The 20,288-nt window shown below is 37.8% G+C and overlaps 1 protein-coding gene across 4 annotated transcripts in view; it reads right to left on the reverse strand.

Annotated features, from left to right (window-relative positions):
* Positions 1–201: 201 nt before the first annotated feature.
* Positions 202–20,288, reverse strand: part of KATNIP (katanin interacting protein) — a 45,698-nt gene continuing 25,611 nt past the window's right edge. For all 4 annotated transcript variants that reach the window (XM_072348722.1, XM_072348721.1, XM_072348720.1 and 1 more), the window contains exons 16-26: positions 20,027–20,102; positions 17,010–17,187; positions 15,039–15,204; positions 10,608–10,765; positions 10,316–10,380; positions 9,177–9,287; positions 7,760–7,899; positions 5,560–5,661; positions 4,816–4,973; positions 2,858–2,946; positions 202–1,382 (exon numbers count right to left, since the gene is read on the reverse strand). In XM_072348722.1, the coding sequence (XP_072204823.1) occupies positions 1,327–1,382; positions 2,858–2,946; positions 4,816–4,973; positions 5,560–5,661; positions 7,760–7,899; positions 9,177–9,287; positions 10,316–10,380; positions 10,608–10,765; positions 15,039–15,204; positions 17,010–17,187; positions 20,027–20,102 (1,299 nt within the window). In that variant the 3' untranslated portion in view covers positions 202–1,326. The remainder of the gene's footprint in view (positions 1,383–2,857; positions 2,947–4,815; positions 4,974–5,559; positions 5,662–7,759; positions 7,900–9,176; positions 9,288–10,315; positions 10,381–10,607; positions 10,766–15,038; positions 15,205–17,009; positions 17,188–20,026; positions 20,103–20,288) is intronic.

Consider the following 20,288-nt stretch of genomic DNA (forward strand, 5'->3'; position numbering starts at 1 on the left):
GGAAAACATTCCACAGCTTCATCTTTTTGAAATACTTCAAAGAACTTCACCCTCTTCTCATACCATATCAATTATGGGGAAAGAAGCTCCGGTATTGCAAGATGCCCACAGGTTTAATAACTAGTATGAATGCCATTGTGGCCAACAGGCACTTACACGAAGCCAGCTATTTACAGAAAGCAAAGCTCCTAAGCAAGCTTTGTGAAAATGTCTTTTATTCATATGCTTCTTTTTAGCATGAACACTTCTCATGCTAATAACAATACCAACAATTAAATTCCATAACAAATTCTACTTATGTTATAAACAAATAAGCATCTATTTTACATATAGAAGCATTTAGTACAAAATACATTTTGTTGCTCCATCAATACAGAGAAATCCAGGAAATTTATTGCTAATTTGGGTCTCTATGGCTTAGCTAACAACAGCTAAGTATTTTGTAAGCAAATACAGAAGCTACTACAGCTCCTGACCTGGTACAGAAAGTGAAGCAGCTGTATCAGGAGCTGCAATAGTGTGTATGTATCTTTGTTTCACACACAAAAGCGTATCAGAGCTTTCAGTTCTATCTGAAAACAATGAATAAGTTCTAAATGAGAAAGGAAGAATATTCTATGAGATCTTATATGAGGTTTACAGGTTATCACCACTGACAAATATTCACTGAAAAGTATATTTGCATAGCTACAAATCCTGCAGCACAGTTATTTGGTTAGAATTTCTGGTTAGATGACCAGACGTTCAGGGTGCTCAGTGTTTTAAAAATGCCATTCACTCCTTACCATCTGCTCATTAAAATGCCTTTACCACTTCTCAAAAGGGACAGTACAATGCTGGCAGCAGAGCTGGTTGGTGCAGCCCAGGGGGATGGCCTCCTTGTTTCACAGAACCAAATGCAGGCTGTAGTGAAGGGCAGCAGAGAGACTCTGAAGGATGTATAGAATGCCAGTGCTTTTTTCTTTTTTTTTTTGCTTTTACATAGTAGTGAAACAATGGAAGAAATCACTTTTTTACTGGAGAAAAAAGAAAAAAAGAAAAGGTAAGTGAAAGCCTAAGCTTACTCATTCAACCTCAATAAACCCACTTTCTGATCTGTCATTGCAGATAATGACAAGAAAAGAACCAGAAAACTAAACAGTTCATGCTTCAAATTTCATTACTGAAGGAAGTTTCCCTGTAGCAAAGATAACTTCCTCTCATAAGACAGGAGGTGGTTCAGCAGCAAGCATGGAGTAAATTCCATTTGGATGATAAGTCATCTCGCTCTCCAAGATGCAAGTGTCCAGAGCTGGATGTATTCAGGACTTCACAGTCAAGCCCTTGTTATCTTTTCCTCCTCTGCAGTCCTTTTTCACATAGACAGGTTTTTGGACGCAAAGCTGTTAAGGAAAATTGAGTGCTGTTTTAAAAATGCTCCTACATCAACAACAAAGTCACAGACTAAAAAGAGCAAGAAACATTCTCATTTCTATTTCCATTCCAGAAAGAAGGTTGCACTTTTCAGTACCATATCCTACACTGACAGCAAGCAATGCCAACTACTTCCTTATAGAAGGAAAAGATCTCCGAGTGCCAGAATGCGGGACAGCAAACAACTAAATCAGAGAAGAAGGCAGTAGCTGAATTGGGTCACACAGGCACTGACTGCTGTTCCATTTCAGACCAAAGCAGTAACACTCGCTGTTTCTTGTGGTCCATCCTTTCCTTGACATTTCAATTTATTATTTTACATGAACGATATGGCTTCAGAGACTGTGTGTGTACATCACAGGTGTGGGATTATGTTTAGAGAACAGTATGGATATAGAAGAAGATGGATAATAAAGAATGAGCCAACAAGAGGAGGTAGAAAAGCAAAATCTGAAAGCAATGATGGCATAATTCATTCCATCTTCTAATAAAGAAGATGGACTGACTCCAAAGACTCCAAAGAGACAAAAACGTTTTTCCCCCATGATACAGGGCACATCTGCACTGCAACTCAAGTTGCCATTACAACAAGCACAGAGATGTGTAGGATAATTTTGACACAGCTAGTGCTAATGTATTAATACTCAAGCTTTATTTGCACAGGTAATGGCATTTGAAATCCTTCTCCTACAGAAGTGTTATTAAAAGCCATCAAATAATTTCTGTAGCACTTTCCAGATAAATGAACTAGAGAAACTGTCATGATCAGGGAAGAAAAACAATCATGAATATACCAGCTTGGCTGAGAATATGTAATGTATTTAGGGAGCTATCATTGTATTTAGGGAGCTATCCTGAATTTACAGTGAATGACTGGGATGCTTCAGACTATAAATACAATCTACTGTTACTTCTCGGGAAAAAGAAAATAAACAAGCTGTCTTAATTATAACTTGTAAGAGAGAAGAGACCACCAGGACAGACATCTGGGATCTTCATCCCAGTTTCATATATTGTGATTTTGGATTTGCTTGAGGAGTAACAAGCAGGTAATTCTGAGACTCGCACACACTCTCAAAAGCTGCTTATAAGGCCGGTGGGGATGCAACAAGCTTATTACTGCAAAAGCTATCTTTGGACCTGAACAATCACATGAGTTCTCAATTGATCTTGAGTCAGTTTCTTTCCTGAAGACCTCTGTGTATGTGTTGGTATGAGCTATGATTGCACACCACATAAATCTTTGATCCAATCCACTTTCAGATTTAGATAAAGAATAAAAATTAAGAGCATAATATTCCACGTTTGTCTTCCTATGGAAGAACTAAATTAAGAGAGGTGCAAATCTCCCTTCTTTTCCCAGCTAGGTCTGTAACTATGTTTACTATTCATTCTGATTTTGTGGAACATGAGCAGAAGAAAACTGTAGAAAGACAGAACTAACCTGGATCAGCCACAACCTGCTTCTTTTTGCTGTTGGTGACAATCTGATTTTCGTTCAGCATTCGTACATCCTGATCTCCCATGTGATTGCTGAGAAAGATTAAAGTCAGTACAATAACCAAAACAATCATTTTGAAAAGTTACAAGAGTTATAGAAAAAGTTTACCAATAAGTTACTCAGTTCAGGAGACAAAATATATACTTACACATAGGCATGCCTACAAACCATATATATGTGTATATAATATGAAACTACCTAAAAAGGAAAGGCATTCTTCATCTACCTGAAGTATTTTTTGCCAGTCTAATGAGCAGTGTAGGTTGCAGCAGGCACATTTTCAAATATCAACATCATATTCACTCTACAATTTCCTTGCCTGCCTACACAGTTTGAACCACATTAACTAAAGTGAGATTTTACAGTACAAAGAGTCTAAAAGCCCTACACTGAACTTCATACTACTTTGTAATGTTGATATAGCAATTATTCATGAAAAATTTATGAACTAAACAAAATTCATTTACTGTGACAAGTTTTGTTTGCAGGCCACAATTTTTATTATTTCTTTATGAGAAAGAAATTATTAAAATCAAAGTTAAATTAAACTCATTACAGAGGAAGCCGTGAGCTGAACTGAAAGTCAAAGAAAATACCCATCAAACAAAACAAAAAGTAGTCTGATTTCTTTTTCTTTTCTCTACAAATACTGCACACAACAGGCTTCTATTATAGAAAAATGAAACGCCTTTCCAATGGGAACCAATAATGAAGTACATCACTGATGATAGTGAGAGGGTTCACCAAGTACTGAACAGTGATACATGAAAGAATAGGTCAGAGTTAGAGGTACCAACATGCAAAACATCAAGAACATCTTTTATAAGTAGTGTGATATCCAGCAGATAGTAAGAGATGCATCTTCTACTGCCAAAGAACCTCCACACTTCAGTCGGTTAAAATGAGACAGAAAAGGAATAGAAGACAGAAAAAGACCAAGCACATTCCTGCACAGGAATTCTAGAAGGGAGGACTGCATGATTTTTACTGGAAAACAGATTCTGCAGTATATATGACCAAGAAAGGAAACCTCCCAAGACTAAACCAGCTGATCTATGCATTATATGAGTACATGCAAAGGAAGTCACGTGAAACAGCTCTACAATTGCAGCTGAAGTTTCCCTGCTCTTAGTAAAACAACTTTCCTTGCACAAAGATGCTGCACTGAATAAAGTAGATGCTCATTTCACCTTCTCCTCTCTGTATCCCCCTGAAAAAATTCTCAAAACTCTTATTTTCAATCCAGTAACTCTTTTGCTTGAAAAACCATCTACCTCCAAATTTCACCATGACAACACAGCTTCTTGTAAAAAAAGCCATAAGCCTAACACAGTACCTTCAAACTGTAATTACCTATTTCAACATCTGACAGTACCAGCAGCCAACAGCCAATGCTTTGGAAAAAATCATAGGAAATCCCTATAAACAAATTCTGAGTCAGGATGGCTTATATTCCTTCCACTTATTTTTAAATTCTCTGATATTCTTCTGAAGTAATTGTTTGCATTTCTGAATGCAAAACTGTCACCTTTCCTTCAAGTGATGCACGTTTAAGACATTTGGCTTTTAACTGTGCAATGTGTAAGAGCTTTTATTTCTAGAAGAGTTCCATTTTTCAGTTTTTCCATCTCATTTAAAATATACTTGTCTTTCAATCTTTATTTTTCATGCCATGGACTGTTTCTGAGACCCTATCAATCCTGATCTTCTGAACATCTTTTTCACTCCATTTCCACCATATTTTCTTTGAGGTTGCCAACATAGTGGCTTCAGTGGGTTAGTCCTGAGAACCAAACTCATTTTTCATTTAAAGAACTTTCTTTTCTCTGATATTTGATGCTTTTCCACATGAAAACATTTTCCAAAAGCACAACACTTGCAGTCAAGATCTATTCACATACCTAATTACAGTTCTCTTCTGATGGCCAATCTTATCATCATCCGTAAAGAGAATGGTATGATATGGAACTACAGGATCACAGGTGGGTAGGATGCCTGAAACTACATGGTTCACCATATCCAGAATCCCATTGTACACAAGCAAGTCATCCACCAAAAGCTACAAATAATAAAGAAACAAATAATAATTAAAAAAATATTGGAATCAGGTGCTGCTTTCAGTGGTCCTTTCAGTCAATTAACTAGATATCATTTCGGAACAATTGTCTCACAATTGCAGTCCTCAGTTTAGCTTCCATCCCTAAAACTTGAATTCCTCTCCTCCCATCTCGTCTTCTCACTGATGTTGCTAACGAAGTTTCCAAGTAGGTAATTAAAAACGTATTTCATGCTTTACGTAATTACCCTTCTATCAACTGGAATAAATAACTCAGATTTAGGAATTTGTGAATCTCATCCCACTTCAGCTGTCTAAAACTTGGGTTTTCAGTTTGAACTCGTGTTACAGACCTGCTCCATAGCCAGTGGAGAAAGGAAAGGTTATTCTATTAAGGCTGTTATCTGAAAAACTGTTCTTTCCTCAGACAAGAAACAAAAGACTATGACTAGCACAGGTTAAACATTTTAATATTACATGCAGGGTTAATAAGGTAAATACTATCCATTCAGACCATAGAAAAATCACACATCAGTAAACTTTGAAAAAGTACAGCAAAAGATACAAAATGCAGACAAAAATTACTCACGCCAAATTCCTTCACACCTCTTTGAGGGGTTTTGGCATAATTCCACAACTTGATCATTGACACAGTAGTAGGCGCATCAAAAATAACATATACTCTATTCACCTGTAAGAGAATTCATTTATATTTTAAAGGATAAATCCCCCAAAGAAAAAAAAGAACCTCACACTCATCTCATCAAATTGACCCGTGTTTGAAGAAATATAGCTCTAGGGCAGATAACTGATGCTATGGATTTCAATTCAGCTACCATTCTTGCTGATAATTCACAGGTGTTACTCTTCTCCACAGTTGCCCTCTCAAATGTACGTATAACTCATCAGAAGATGATATTTGCATCTGAGCTTGTTGTCTTGGACTGCTAATCAGTTAGGGAAGGAGCAGAGCAATACTCTTAATGAGTATTACATTAACAAAATACAGACATGCTTCAGCATGAGACAAGCTGGCACATGAACAGAATGCACCTTATTTGCAACGCTAGCATTCCTCCCATACCCCTAACAAAGCTCTATCAGAAATCCTGCTACTTCTGTGAGGTAAAAAACAGAGAACTCTCCCGATGCTTGCCAAATAACTATTGCTTGAGATATTGCTCATTTACTTGTACTGAAGACGGAGAGGCAGATGTGATCAATGGAACTGCCTGCATCTCTTCTTTCCCTGAAGAAAATCTGGGCTGTGATGCCCCGTGACAATTGTTGGTGTCATAAATAATGAAAAACTTGATGGAAAATCCATTCAAGCAAATAAATAAAATGACAATCAGTGACAGGGTGACAAAGAATTCTAACCACGTTTACATTAGTAATAAATCCGCAAAAGGCAAAAATACTTCAATGTTAGAAAGGGAAAGAAAGTCTATTATATACAACTTCCTTAAAGCCTTCAAATTTTCCAACGAAGCAGAATTTATGCAGCTTTTAAGCAACTGGGATGTCTCCAAGCAGTCCAGCTTTGCAACAAAACCATGGAATATGGCACAACTATATGGACCTTGAAAGGTATCATTTGTTACAGTTTAAGGATAGAATGCAAACAGTCAGTACTCGCAATTAAAATTTTAATCTTAACTAGACCCAGTGCATTACAACATGAATTATTTTCAAAATTGACTTCCTTGCTTTTAATACTCTAATTAAAAACTGTAACATGTGCAAGTAAGGGTTTTTCCAATGCAGTAAGATGCAGAATATCACACCTCAGCTTTACATTTTGTCACTTTCATAACCCATCTTCTAGGAAACAAATGCATCTTAATGATACCCAAAACAAGTCCATGGAAAAAAATGTCCACCCAGAAATGAAGTCAAAACTCATCTATGTTTATGTCCTTTCCCTATTTAGATATTTTGTACCCATTATTTTATACATGCTGCTTCTAGAAGAGCTCAATCACAGAATCACAGAATCACAGAATGACCCGGGTTGGAAGGGACCTCAAGGATCATGTAGTTCCAACCCCCCTGCCTAGCAGGGCCACCAAACATACATCTTTACTAGATCAGGTTGCCCAGAGCCCCGTCCAACCTGGTCTTGAACACCTCCAAGGACGGGGCATCCACAACCTCCCTGGGCAGCCTGTTCCAGGACCTAACCACTCTCCTAGTAAAGAACTTCCCCCTAACATCCAACCTAAATCTTCCCTCTTTTAACTTAAAACCATTTCCCCTAGTCCTGCTATTATCAGCCCTTTCGAAGAGTTTGCTCCCCTCCTGGGAGTAAGTTCCCTTCAGGTACTTCACTTGGAGCCTTAGCTTACAAAATACAAAGTAGTCTCATCTAATTTATGAATTTAAATTCAAGATAGGTTAAAAAAAACTCTACTGTAAAAGAAACACACTTTTTATAAGAACCGATTTCAGACCCCAGTTAATTCCCATTTGACAGATCTTCATTGCACAACACACAGATTAAACTCCTTTATCAGTAATTTTTTCACTGTAACAACACTCTATAAATTCTTCTCCTGTTGCTCTATGGAGATACAAGAGCCTTACAAAGCTGGGAAACATATCTGTACTGCTGTGTTCTATGCAGTAAAGAGAAAGCCAAATAAAGAGAACTCCATCTGACAAGCAGTCATTTAGCATAGCTTACTAATATCAAATTGACCTCAAAATTACATATTCTTTCCCTTCCTATTACACTTCTAGCCATATCTGTACAGATCGACAGAATGGGATGCTAAGGGAAAACGTACCAAACCAGGAAGAAGTGGTGCAAGCCACATATGTCTGCCATCAGTTGTGTTATTTACTCTGTCAATGAGTTTGTCTGGAGTTCGGATATCTCCAGATACATCTTCTAAAACATTGACACTATCTGGAAAAGCAGCAATATCTGAAAAAAATCATTTCAGTTTAAATAACCAAAAAGAACGTTTCCAAAATACTACTTGTAAGAGTTTGTGCCTCTTCCTTCACATTCCATGAGCAAGTATCCTCCAGTACGGCAGTAAAAGCTATCGAATACAGCAAGTGCTTTATTTAAGATAGCTGAAGAACTTGAGAGCACATTTTTAAAAGCAGAAAAGCCCTTCTACAGATCCTGGAATACAAGATTATGTCTAAAATAGGAAGAAATTAACTAGCAGCATTTCATTTATTTTAAAGCCCACTTTTATGACCGCATCAATAAAGTTCCCTTATCACTAAGAAGCACCACCTAGGGAATTGTTGGTGCAGTTGTGGAAACTCATACAAAACATATCTTAAGAAGAGCATCCCTGTAGACAACAGTCACCTTTCTGACCAGTTTTTTTTCCCTTCACTTCCTCAATGCTTGTGATAAAAATTAACTAAAATAAGGCCTTCTTTCATTTCTTCAAGAGGAAAAGATTAAGCCTTCTAGTGAAAAGGCGTTCTAGAAAAGAGTTTTTCCATAAGGAAATGTTTATGCTTAAAAATATATGTACATCAAAAGTGCATATAGAAATACGGATGAATAGCATTGTCTTTAAAATTGTAAGACCCCACCAATCCAGTTTGAGGGACAATAACTCTCCCTTGTTTTGCCTTCTTAGAGACTAAAATCTGTATGTACTTAAAAAGAACTTAAGAAATGACACAGATGATTCAGCAGCTTAGGAAAAGCTTGCTTCTGACTTGGTAGCTGAATTACCACATTTAGTACAGCACTTAGACAAATGTGCTTTCTGGGATCCTGATATATCTAGGAGACACTGCTGTACAAGCAGAAACAGATGTCGATTTCCAAACTTACTGAATTAGCTTTACCTAGCATTGTATTGTACTGTAAAGACATAGAATATAAGCTAAGTTAACGATCCCTGCTCTTAAAGTAATCTGTTAACACTTTTCAATTTCCAAATGTTTCTTCTCCATTACACTTTCATCACGCACCATACAAACTATGGATAAAGATATCACTCAGAAAAGAGCTTTTCCTTTTTTCATTGTGATCTCTATTAATTAAACAACGAGGATCCTTTGAGACACACAATTCACACAGCGTCCATGCCTTTTACACTTAGTTTAGCTGATACAGAAGACTGAAGTGCAACTCTTCAGTAACTCTGATTACTATGAATCTTTCAAATGTGTCCTGCATTCCCTCTACTGGTTACCCGGGATCACTGAATAAAACTCAAAGGATACTGTTCTCAGTTAATAAGATTTGGTCTCCATGTTCATCAAACAACTCCAGACCAGTCAAACCAATGTAGTATGGATCTCCCCAACTTGTTAGAAGCTGAAACTGGAAAATAACTAAAAAGGAAGGAGCTATTAAGGAAAATTTGATACTGATACTCTCTGAATAAGCTACAGTAGACAAGAAGTCTGTCATTTCTGTTACTGATAGTACTCACACAAAAACGATGCCCTAGAGTTGAAACAACTTTCTACATGTTGTTCACATGTATGTGTGCTCATATAACAACTTCAGCTGCCAGAAGAGTACATAATTATTTATGAGTGCACAACCTACCTCCCTATTCTGCTACTTATTAATACCATAGCTCCTATCTAGAGCCTTTATTGCCTTCCTGCGTTTTCTGAACATGCCTTTGCTCTGTTTTGAATTACATGAATGATAATTGACCAGAAAACGTGTCCTTTAACTAAATGGCAAAGAATATAATAAGAACGTGCTGTTTGTTTTTCTAGCGGAGCACCTATTTTTATCTTGGGAAAGACACTGATTTTCATGAAACCATCAGGAACTTAGTAATGCTAAGATCTCATTGACTCCAAACATGGTTAGAACAGCCTAATGGATTTAAGAGGGCTGTCAGGTAGATGGATGGCATGACAGTAAGTATTACCACAGAAGGCTGCGCTTATTTAGGAAAACAAAAGACTAAACAGCCAAAAACATTAAGAAAAATGGCAAAATATTACACAGTTCTGGTCAACACAGTATTAATAAAGATGTAAAATGAGACAAATTTCAAAGAACAGCACTGAGAACATTCAAAGATATGCAAAAATACAGACTATGACTAGCTCTGATAGGCTGGCAGGATACTGTGCTAATGGGCTTCTAGGCTTTCATGGATTCTAAAAGGTGGGAAGAAGCACTTACCAGAGCATCTGACTACAGGTCACACCTTCATATACTTTGTTTCATTTATTTATTCTTAAGTCATAATTAACAAATGCTTTTCTCATCATATTCATCATATCTCATTCATTTCTTAAAGCATGAGAAGTCCTATTCAGAACTACTGGAATTCATAACTACATTATATAGAATACCTCAGTTATACACTACACAGGAAAATGACAGAGGATACAACCACATGGCATGAGTGGTGCTTCATAGTCCATACTAGCTTGTTCCATTTTCCTTGAACCAGTCCTGCCAAAACAACCAAGACAAAATAGTTTATTTACATACTCATGTCTCCTTAAGAACAAAGAAAACTAAGCCACCGCACACACCTTCTCCATCCAGTAGCAGATTGTTTTCTGATCTCAACAAAACGATCTATTTCATCCAGGTGTCTCATACAGATTTGGTTCAAAAGAGAATACAAATACTAAAGAAATAAGAGCAGTTCAGACTATAAAAATACCCTACTTTACCTCTTTTGTACCCTGTTCATCAGCTGGGGCTGCAGATAGTCAAGGAAGAGAATTTCTTGGGCAAAGTCAAAGTGGCAGTTGCCTGGTCCCTTGCGGATCAGAAAGCCCTCTGGTGGGGAGATGTTGTGACCATCCAGCATTACATGGACTACCTTTGCCTAGTTTAAAAAAAAAAAAAGTTATAACATAAATAGAATGCAACTGCATTCACTTCAGAGGCTGAAATAATTGTTCCCATAATCTTGCAGTATTTATTATTCCATTCCTTCACAGTGTAACATCCTTTGGCAAAAGGAAGCCCAGACCAGCAGAACCCAGCCTGCAACCCAGCGCAATTCAATGCAGCTGACACAAGCTATCGAGATTGATGCAAGTGGCAGAGCTTAAAATTTTGGAGGGGAAAAAAACAAACAAAAAAAAAAAACAGTGAAAAACCAAAATACAAATGTTTGGAAGAGCTCCTTCAATTACTGCACCCCTAGAGATGTCAGTAATCTGAAGATCTGTGGGCTGCGGGAAAACAAATATCAAGAGACTAAAGACAGCCTTTAAGTCAGCATACGTTTGCACTGGTGATTTGAGGAGATGGTTAGTCACACATCATCCACCTGAACTCAATGGTAGATCAGGCCTTAACTGCTCAACCCTGGCGGAAGAGATCATGTAACCTAGCGACCTCTAAAGAGGTCACCTTTTCTGTCTCTACCATAGAATCATAGAATTACTCAGGTTGGAAAAGACCTTGAAGGTAATAGAAAACTTCTGTTCCACCATTCTATTCATCTGTGTGGCAGGCAGCACCTGGACTCTTCCAGGATCATGCCAACTCATCTATCAAGCAGTGCTGTATGTAACCTAAGGGCATATGAATAAAGAAAAGGTACCTCCACCAGGTAAAAAAAGATCGAGTCGCAACCGTGTCACAGATGTGTGTGCATCTGACATAAACTCTGAAGATTAAACCAAATAATTCAGGCATCCTTGATCAAAAGATGAAGGAGTTCAGGCCCCTTCATCCTCCCCCATTAACACCATCTGGGGCCGTATGCAGGATCACAGTCACATAACAATTCAATCATGCAGCAACAATTATCATGGCATTTTGCCCTAAGGTATGTTAAATATAGTCTCCCGTTAATCACAAGTATTGCACTGAGTATGTCACTAATTACTGCTTAAGGAAGGAATAATACCTGGAAAATAGAACAGGATAGCCTTATAACTGCCCCTATGATCACAGCCTGCTGATTAATGGACTGAATGAGAATAGATTCATTTAGCTAGCAAAAATGACTTAGTCTAAAGGTAACATGAGTCAGTTCTGTCATCTTGGGATTTAATACTTACTGATGAACATATGATTATTTGAGAATAGTTTCATATCGAAATATGTAGTTCTCATGATCTGTTATTAGTATTTTTTAATAAAACATAAGCAATATTTACTTTTAGATGTCAATCTGAGAACAACTTAACACTTCAGGCTTCCTATAAAGCCTGATCTTCAGGAAAAGCATTGATATTTTTGCAATTTGCCCTCAATCTTTTTAGTCAGTTACCATTTCAGTGAGTCACACGTGCAAGAAGTAAATCCGTTTCAGAAAGTTTTTGTTTGTTTTGAGGGGTTTTTTTGTGCATTTTGTTGGTATTTGTTTGTTTGTTTACAAAAGCATTTCTCAATTTGAAAGCTTGAGGTACTGGACTGTGCAAGGTGTTTGCTTCACTTCCAAAGAGCATGAAGATAAATTAGGAGTGAAAGCAGCAAGCAGAGGGAAACAACTATTGCAGGTTTCATCCTTAATAAGCTTGGAAGCAAATAAAGGAAATACACTTTTTGTATAAGAAATTCTTCTGCGTGGTACTTTCCAGCTGAATCAAGCTGCCAGACTAGGGAGAGGAATTGAAAAATCCACTGGAATACACCTCAGTTTAGAGAATATGTACTGAATGGGAAGTCTGGAGACTTAGAGATGAAATCTTACCTATTACACCACAGCTGCTTATATTTATGTGCCCTTTACAGCCCTCATTTCTAAGTAATTTTCATCATCTGAGGAGGCACTCAACCATCACACATAGCATTTTACAAATCACATAACAAAGCTTTCATAAGGTAATTTTTCATAGAGCTGGAAATAGCATACAAGCCTTCATTTTGGCAGTTTACTGCCATTACCCTTTCATACTAAAGCTGTGAATAGAATTCACCAGTCTACAGCTGCCTAGCAAATCACTATATCTCATGTCCAGAGACTGTTTCTTAGAAGAATGGCAATACTTCAAAAAACAGATGCCATGATGCCCTGGGTCTATGGTCTTAAGCCTCTTAACTGTGGCTCAGCTGATATCCCACATCCTCAGTTTTTCAAGTATCTTATTTTACTCATTCTTCTACAGGATTGGTGGTATAAACTCCTCATTTAAATTGCACCTAACTGTGGGACTTAGAGATGTGCTGCCTGCATGCATACCTGTTCAGACTCGCTTACTTTGCAAAATAAACTGTAAAAATACACCTTTCTTCTTGTCTTGGTTTGTCTCCAAAGACCAAACTGCATGTTAAATAGCCAAGTCCTTGAAATCTTTTAGCTTCTTTAATAGCTGAGACACAAACAAGCACTCAGAAACTTGATTTAGTTTGACAATTCATGCAAAAACATTTCTCCCCCTTGGAAAGACCTGCTCTTATAACAGGAAGGCAAAATATCCCCCATCACTACACCGGCTGTTCTTCATACTGCATTATGCACACAGAATCACAGTAAGATTTAAATCAGAAGGGACTCCTGCATGTCTCCAGTCACAACTCCTGCTCAGAGCAGAGAAGCCTGCAAAGTTAAGTCATGTTGTCCTGGGTCTCTCAAATTGACTCATCCCATTGCCGCATGCTGCCCCAGTACCATATCACTCTCAAAAGAATAAAGGGGAAAAAAAAGTCCTTTCTTTAAGCCCAATCGTATGACAACATATTTGTTACTATCTAAAGTCATAAAAACCTTAGAGTTGGAAGGGATTTCTGCAGGCAATCTAGTCCAACTCCCCTGCAATGAATAGGGACAGCACAACTAGGTCAGGTTGCCCAGGGCCTGATCCAGCCTCACCTTGAAAGTCTCCAGGAATGAGGCATCAACCACATCTCTGGGACACCTGCTGCAGTGCCTCACCAACCTCACTGTAAGATCTTTTCCTTATATCCAAAATAAATCTGCTCTCCTCGTGCTTGAAACCGTATCTACTTGTTCTATTACCACAGACCCTGCTAAAGAGTCTGTCCTCTTCTTTCTTGTAGCTCCCCTATAGTTACTGAAAGGCTGCCATCAGGTCACCTCACAGTCTTCTCCAGGCTGAAAAGCCCCTTGCAAAGTCTTATGAATGATCCAGGCCTCCAACTCCAGTTCTAGAAACTTCCTACAACTTTTTGTATTGTCTCCCTCTGGTTTCGCACATAGGAAAAATTTTCTTATCTACTAACAAAATTAAAAGAAGTAATTTGGAAAATAATGGGGAAATGTGCTATGCAATTTTAGCTAACCTACACCAGCCAAACTGTTTCAAAATATCAACTTTCCAAAACAAACGTTAAGAGCCCCAGAGACTCTTGCTTCTCGATAACTGATTAATAAGCTCAACTAAATACATCCATGTCAGCCAAGTACACTGCTGCCATCACCAACTGCTTTCCATTGAACTGCCTGGGAAGTACACAGGCTTAAGGTATCATAAGCTCTATCACAGCACATACTTGAAAACTGAAAGCAAATTTGAAAATGACACTGCATGCCTGCAGAGGTGAAGCCTGGGGGTTTCCTGGTGCATGTCTAAAGAATTTTCATTATATTCCTATTTTTATAAAGACTTGCCAAATCTCTATTTATGTTATCAAATGCTACTCGTTCAGTAAATAGCTCAATATCACTAACAGTCAATTTACTAGATATTAATTTTCTTTTAAGTGAAAGACTTCAGAAAAGCAAAATGCTCAAAAACAAAAGGATCCCCACAGTCAGAGAAAACACATGTTTATAATACACAAACACTGCTTTCTTCAACTTATCTACAGCAGTTGCTGTTGAAATGCCCCATTTTATCATTCCTCATGCTGCAGGAAATAAAGAATCACATGGAGGCTTAAATACTGGATAGCGAGAGAATACCACTTTAGAATCATAGATCTTGAAAATAATATGTGCTACTACGTGTCTCTTAGAAAAATCATCAGTGAAGTTTTCTTTAAACTGTCTCTGGCTTTTTCTCAATATTTGCTGTTTGCGGAGACAGAAATGCATTATACCTGCCACAAAACTCAGACTCAGACAATCTAGAAAGATTTATGGTGTTCCATTAAGGCAGCTATATTCATTTATCACAGTACCAATTTTCCGATGCACCGCTGTATATTTTTGCTGGCAGTGCTCCTTTTCTTTTACTTACCCCTCTATAGGTATCCTCTGGAGATTTATTATAGTTCCAGAAACGAAGCCCTGCAATACTTTCACTTTTATCAAAATGGATTGTGAGTAGATGATTTTCTCCAAAAGAGAAAGGAATGAGCCACATATGGTCATCCTCAGCTGTAACATTAGTCCCATCTATTAACCTACAAGGAGAAAAATCCATTAGCAACAGAAAGGAAAAGCCTGCTGTTCTCATGAAAACAGGTGTTTTACTAGGTGTCAATTTTCTTCTTATTCCCACTTACCAATTCCATCATTATACCTATGTGCATGCAACTAAAAAGCACATTAAACATAAAAAGTAATACAGAACTGTTGAATTAAAGATGGAGTGGCTGGAGGGAACAACATTTCCTTTAGTTGGCTCTGTTTGAAGAAAAACAGAAAAATCCTTTGGTTTTCTTCCCTGAGTAAACAAGCAGAGAGAAGCTCATTTGGTACCTCTACCAAAATCACTAAAGGCAAAATTCACAGTCCCAGACACTTTACAACTTATTAATATAGACCCAAGCCTAAACTAGTTTATCTGGCAGTTGACAGCATATTACTATGCAAATGCAGCTACACTGAGCACAACTGAGATGGTAGCCGGACAGCCCAGAGGTGGAATAGAATCTGTTCACATCCTTCATCATGCTCTCCGTAAGGAACAGCCCTTTCTTCCACCATCCTACAACACAGCAATGTCTTCTCCTAACAGCAGACCTTGCACTGACTAGATAAACCCTATTCCATAATTTCCCCATTCTAGAGCTCTGCCTTCAACCACAAAGTACAATATACAAATAAAGGAGAAGATAATTCAATTGCCCCACTGTAATGACTTTTGTACACTACCCTACATGCATACTGTTTTAAAGTGTAATAGAAGAATGAGCACCAGATTTGGCAGTTTCTTAAAGAAACAGATATGAATAATGAGCCTTCCACAGAGGAGACCATAAGAAAGAGACAGAAAACTTGACTTAGTCCTGTAGTCAATACTACACAGGACCCATTCCAAAAGCTACGACTGAAGAGCACTGAAGTTACTCAACATGCTTACAGAAACATGAAAAGCCAAAGAAATTAAGCCCCTGTGTCTTATCCTCCAAAAGGCTCTGAAGTAAAAAATGAAGTCTGGCAAAAAAGAAAAAAAAAAAAAATAGCAAGAAAATGAAATCATTACATGCATTACATGCAGCAGAGAAAATATTACGAATGTGGAAATGGAAACATAGGACAAATTATCTCACTTATTAAGAAAGACGTAAGAAAAAGCAAGGACTTCAAAATAAAAAACTAAGCTTGACTTAGTGGCAGGAGAAGGTTACTACAAGCCATCATTCACCAAAAGTCATGATCAAACAAACTAAATCAATAGGATCCTCAGCTCCAGAAGGCTAAATGTATATGCACATGCCAAGAACGAACACGTAGGCTAGCAAGCAAAAGGCACCATAAATAAAATCCATCTACCATATCAGGAGCAGAAAGCCTGCCAGAAATCTGTAGGATCAACAGATGTCTGGGCTGTAAAAGGAGCACCAGAGAAGACGCAAGAAAAGTCAAATGAATTCTTTGCATCTGGGTCCTTCAAAGTCTCTCCAGACTCCACCACCAGGGCCTTTTCATCATGGGGGTTCTCATGGGAACGTTTCTTTGATCTTGATGCCTACAGAGGAGATTTTTCTGTACATTTCATAATTTGAGGAAGCTTATTTGCCAATGCATAAAACTTCATTAAAATTATAAAAACAAAAGCTGCAGAATTAGAGAGCAGCCCCTACACCTGCTATTCTCTAATACATTCTCACCCTTTGCTAACTTGAAAGTTTTCCTATCAATTATCCAGAAATGTTGCATAAATACTACTGCATATGCATAGACAGATGCTACAGAACACATGAAAAAAACATCTACAGGAATTACTTGTAATTCTACCTATTCTAACCCTTTTGCTACTTACTTTTCCAATGTTCTAGAATCTCCTGCATACTCTGGAAGATCATTTAAGTCTCGGGGCGAAGCAGAAATCTGTTCTGTGCTTATTTTTAATGCTTGGCCATTCTTTCCTATCACTTCCAGTCCAGTCAGTCCAAGGTAATGAGGATCTCCCCAAGTCATGGTAAAATTCAGTTGCAGGCCTATGTAAAAGAATATACATACAATATACATATATACATACATGCATACTAGTTCAAGGTATGGGGCCAAATCTCCAAAACTGAGTAATCAGTATCAACTAGAAGACACATTCACTGGTACAGAGCAGATAAAAAAAAAAGAAACCAAAGAAGCAGAACAACAATACAACAGTGCTACTTACAAATCCACATCTCACCAAACGCTTCAAAAGCTGCTCTTCATGCCATGGGTTAATATAGAATACCTCACGAGAATACGGATAAAAGCACAGAAAAATGCTGTAAGTGTTTACCTACGTTGTTGGGGGCAGAAGGCTTCTCTTATTACTCCTAAGTGAGCCAGCAACCTAGCAATTTGTTCTGATTGGGGTCTGTCACTGCCATTAGCAGCGCTATTGGATCTACTTACTCTCCGCTCTGTGACCCACTAATGCACCAAGTCCAACTGCTCATACACTGGTACAAACAAGAGCTCATAGTCTGCATCTGAACCCACTTAATTCAAGGATCAGACTTAATTAGCACTGGCCAGCCACATGACCTCACTATCCTAAATAAAGCAAATAGAGTGTGGTAGATAATACATGCATCACTGTTTTCTAGTGATTGAGTATATTTAAGGCTGCCTACTTGCCAACAGTTTGAATTCAAGCCAAAATTCCTTCCATTCTGTACTCTATTGTCCAATCAATTACTATTTTCTATCACACAACTTCTAATGAGCTAAATGTTTATTCTATATTCCATATATGCACTACATATGTGCAGTTACCAAGAACTAGCACCATGTGCATATTGTTTAAGTAACTGTATACCCTGCATTTAGGTAATTCCTGGTTTTACTTGCCTACCTCCACATAATAGTGCAGGAACTGTCGTAAATCTGTGTTAGATCTTTAGTGGGCTGCTGACATCTTGCTCACTTGTAACTATACTGTTCCCAATCAACCATGTTATCAAGTGTCTCATTACTCAGATTGCAGAGTGACAGTAATTCAATAATACATCTGAAGTAGTGACATGACAGATTCTGAGATTATGCAGAAACAGAGAGCCTTCAGACTAATAGGTGCAATCTGTTATCTTTTGCCATCTAGGTGACTATGTGGACTTATCTAAAATCAGTCTCTGATAAATCCCATCAGTAGATTGCTTAGAGAACACCAATTCATGGTTAAAGTGAAAGAAGCAAGTGCATTAAATACAATAGTAAGCCACACATCCAAACTGTACACATGGAAGCATTTAAATGGCACAGCGCCACTGAAAAACAGCACTGTTGATTTCCCTGCATTTCCAGAAATTAAATAGGAAATATTGCAACAACACAAATCTTTATCTTCAGGCCCACCAGTTTCACACTTCCCAGATAATATAAAAAACATACACAGATACAACAAATAATATTCCAGTCTGATCAGGTCCCATAAAAATTCACCAATGTAAATTTAAAATGTTTCATTTAATATATTAAAAGTAGCCTGGAAAGAATCAAGTTGGACAATGTCTAATGAAGCACTGATAGTTACGATGCACTGTAAAACAAATAGCACTAGAGCTATTCAGCCACCCAGCCCAATTACCTATAAACAGCGGAAGCAATTTGCAGGAGACTGCCTACACATAAATTCACTTGGGTGTTGAGATCTCTTTATATTTGCAAGGACACTAAGAAATAAATAGTTTTATTAACTGACAAGCTTGGAACCGTGGCTACATTGATATTGCTGCTATTCCCAAGGCCATTTCTTATTATAAAAATACATAACAGTTCTCAGGCAAAAATATCTAGATATATTAGATAAAAGTCCAGCCCATTAGATCAGGTCTCCCAGGAGCCATCCAGTGAAGGTGTGAATGTCTCCAGGCCCTCAGATCTCAAAAACTCTGTCAATCCCTGTGTCAGACTGTCATCAGGGTGAAAGGGAAGCTTCCCTTTAACCACGGTTGAGTCCTTCTCCAGCTCTTTCCCTTCAAGAACTCAGTGGAAGTCAGGACTTTCTTTGGTAGAGACAAGTTAGCCCAATCATCTGGTTAACAATATGTTGCCAGCGTAAGAGACTACATCTGCTGAGCTTTGAATTGCACCCTCACTATCTTCACCCACTTTGAGAAATGGGAAGAGGAAATGGCAACTTGTAAATCTAAATTAATGTCAGACATGTTCATCCACAGTTTATAGATGGATACACTTCATAGATTACAGGAATAGTCCATAGATATGTGGCTGAACAACAGTATTGTGTGTATTTACAAAGAGTACATCACAGGTTGCCAAATGCTTTATACGCCATGCCCAACAGGCCAATTTCTCCCCTGCTGGGTCAAAGGAGCAGGAACTGGTACTTCTGAGCTATGCAGAGGCACTCTGGAAAATAGTCAGAAGTCCCAGAAACGGTGGGTTTTCCTTGAACAATATCAACAAACCAGATACTTTCAGTACAGATGCAACATTCTGGTCTAGTTTCACTCTAGGGCTTCTATTGTCAATCTGATCTGAGAAAAATCAGTCTAAATAAATACGTAGGATTGGAAGAGAATTACTTGGTAATGGACACAGCTACCACAAATCCCATTCAAGGACGAGGCAAATGGCTAGTGTTAGTTCCTAAGATTAAATGCCATCTGTTACAATACAGTGTTCTAGATTCCACAGTAAAACAAAACAAAAAACAAAACAAAAAAAAAACCACACAACTTCTGCTTAAATACTCAATTATTCTTCTTTATTTCAGACCTGACATCTGCTACAAAGGCAAACAACAAATCAGATCCTCCTAGACAACATTAGCGGGGGTAGGGAGCAACATATGCAAAAAGTGAAAAAGAGCAAACTTACACTTTCCAGTAAATACTCCTGGTTCCTTGGGTGTACAAGCAGAGAGAGAATCTAGCAGAACTACTTGCTTTTGAACCTAAAAACAAACCAAGAACAAACCAAGAGGTGCAATGAACATGCAGATCACGTACATTTTAGAGACATACTATCTATAAAATATATTCTTGTTCGTTCATGTGGGATTTTTTTGTCTCCAATAAAACCATATACTGCAACACAATCCACAAAAGATGGAAAATCTCTGCTACTGTGGGTACCTTCT

The sequence above is a fragment of the Excalfactoria chinensis genome, chromosome 14 (assembly GCF_039878825.1).
Source record: "Excalfactoria chinensis isolate bCotChi1 chromosome 14, bCotChi1.hap2, whole genome shotgun sequence".
In the NCBI taxonomy this organism is placed as follows: domain Eukaryota; kingdom Metazoa; phylum Chordata; class Aves; order Galliformes; family Phasianidae; genus Excalfactoria; species Excalfactoria chinensis.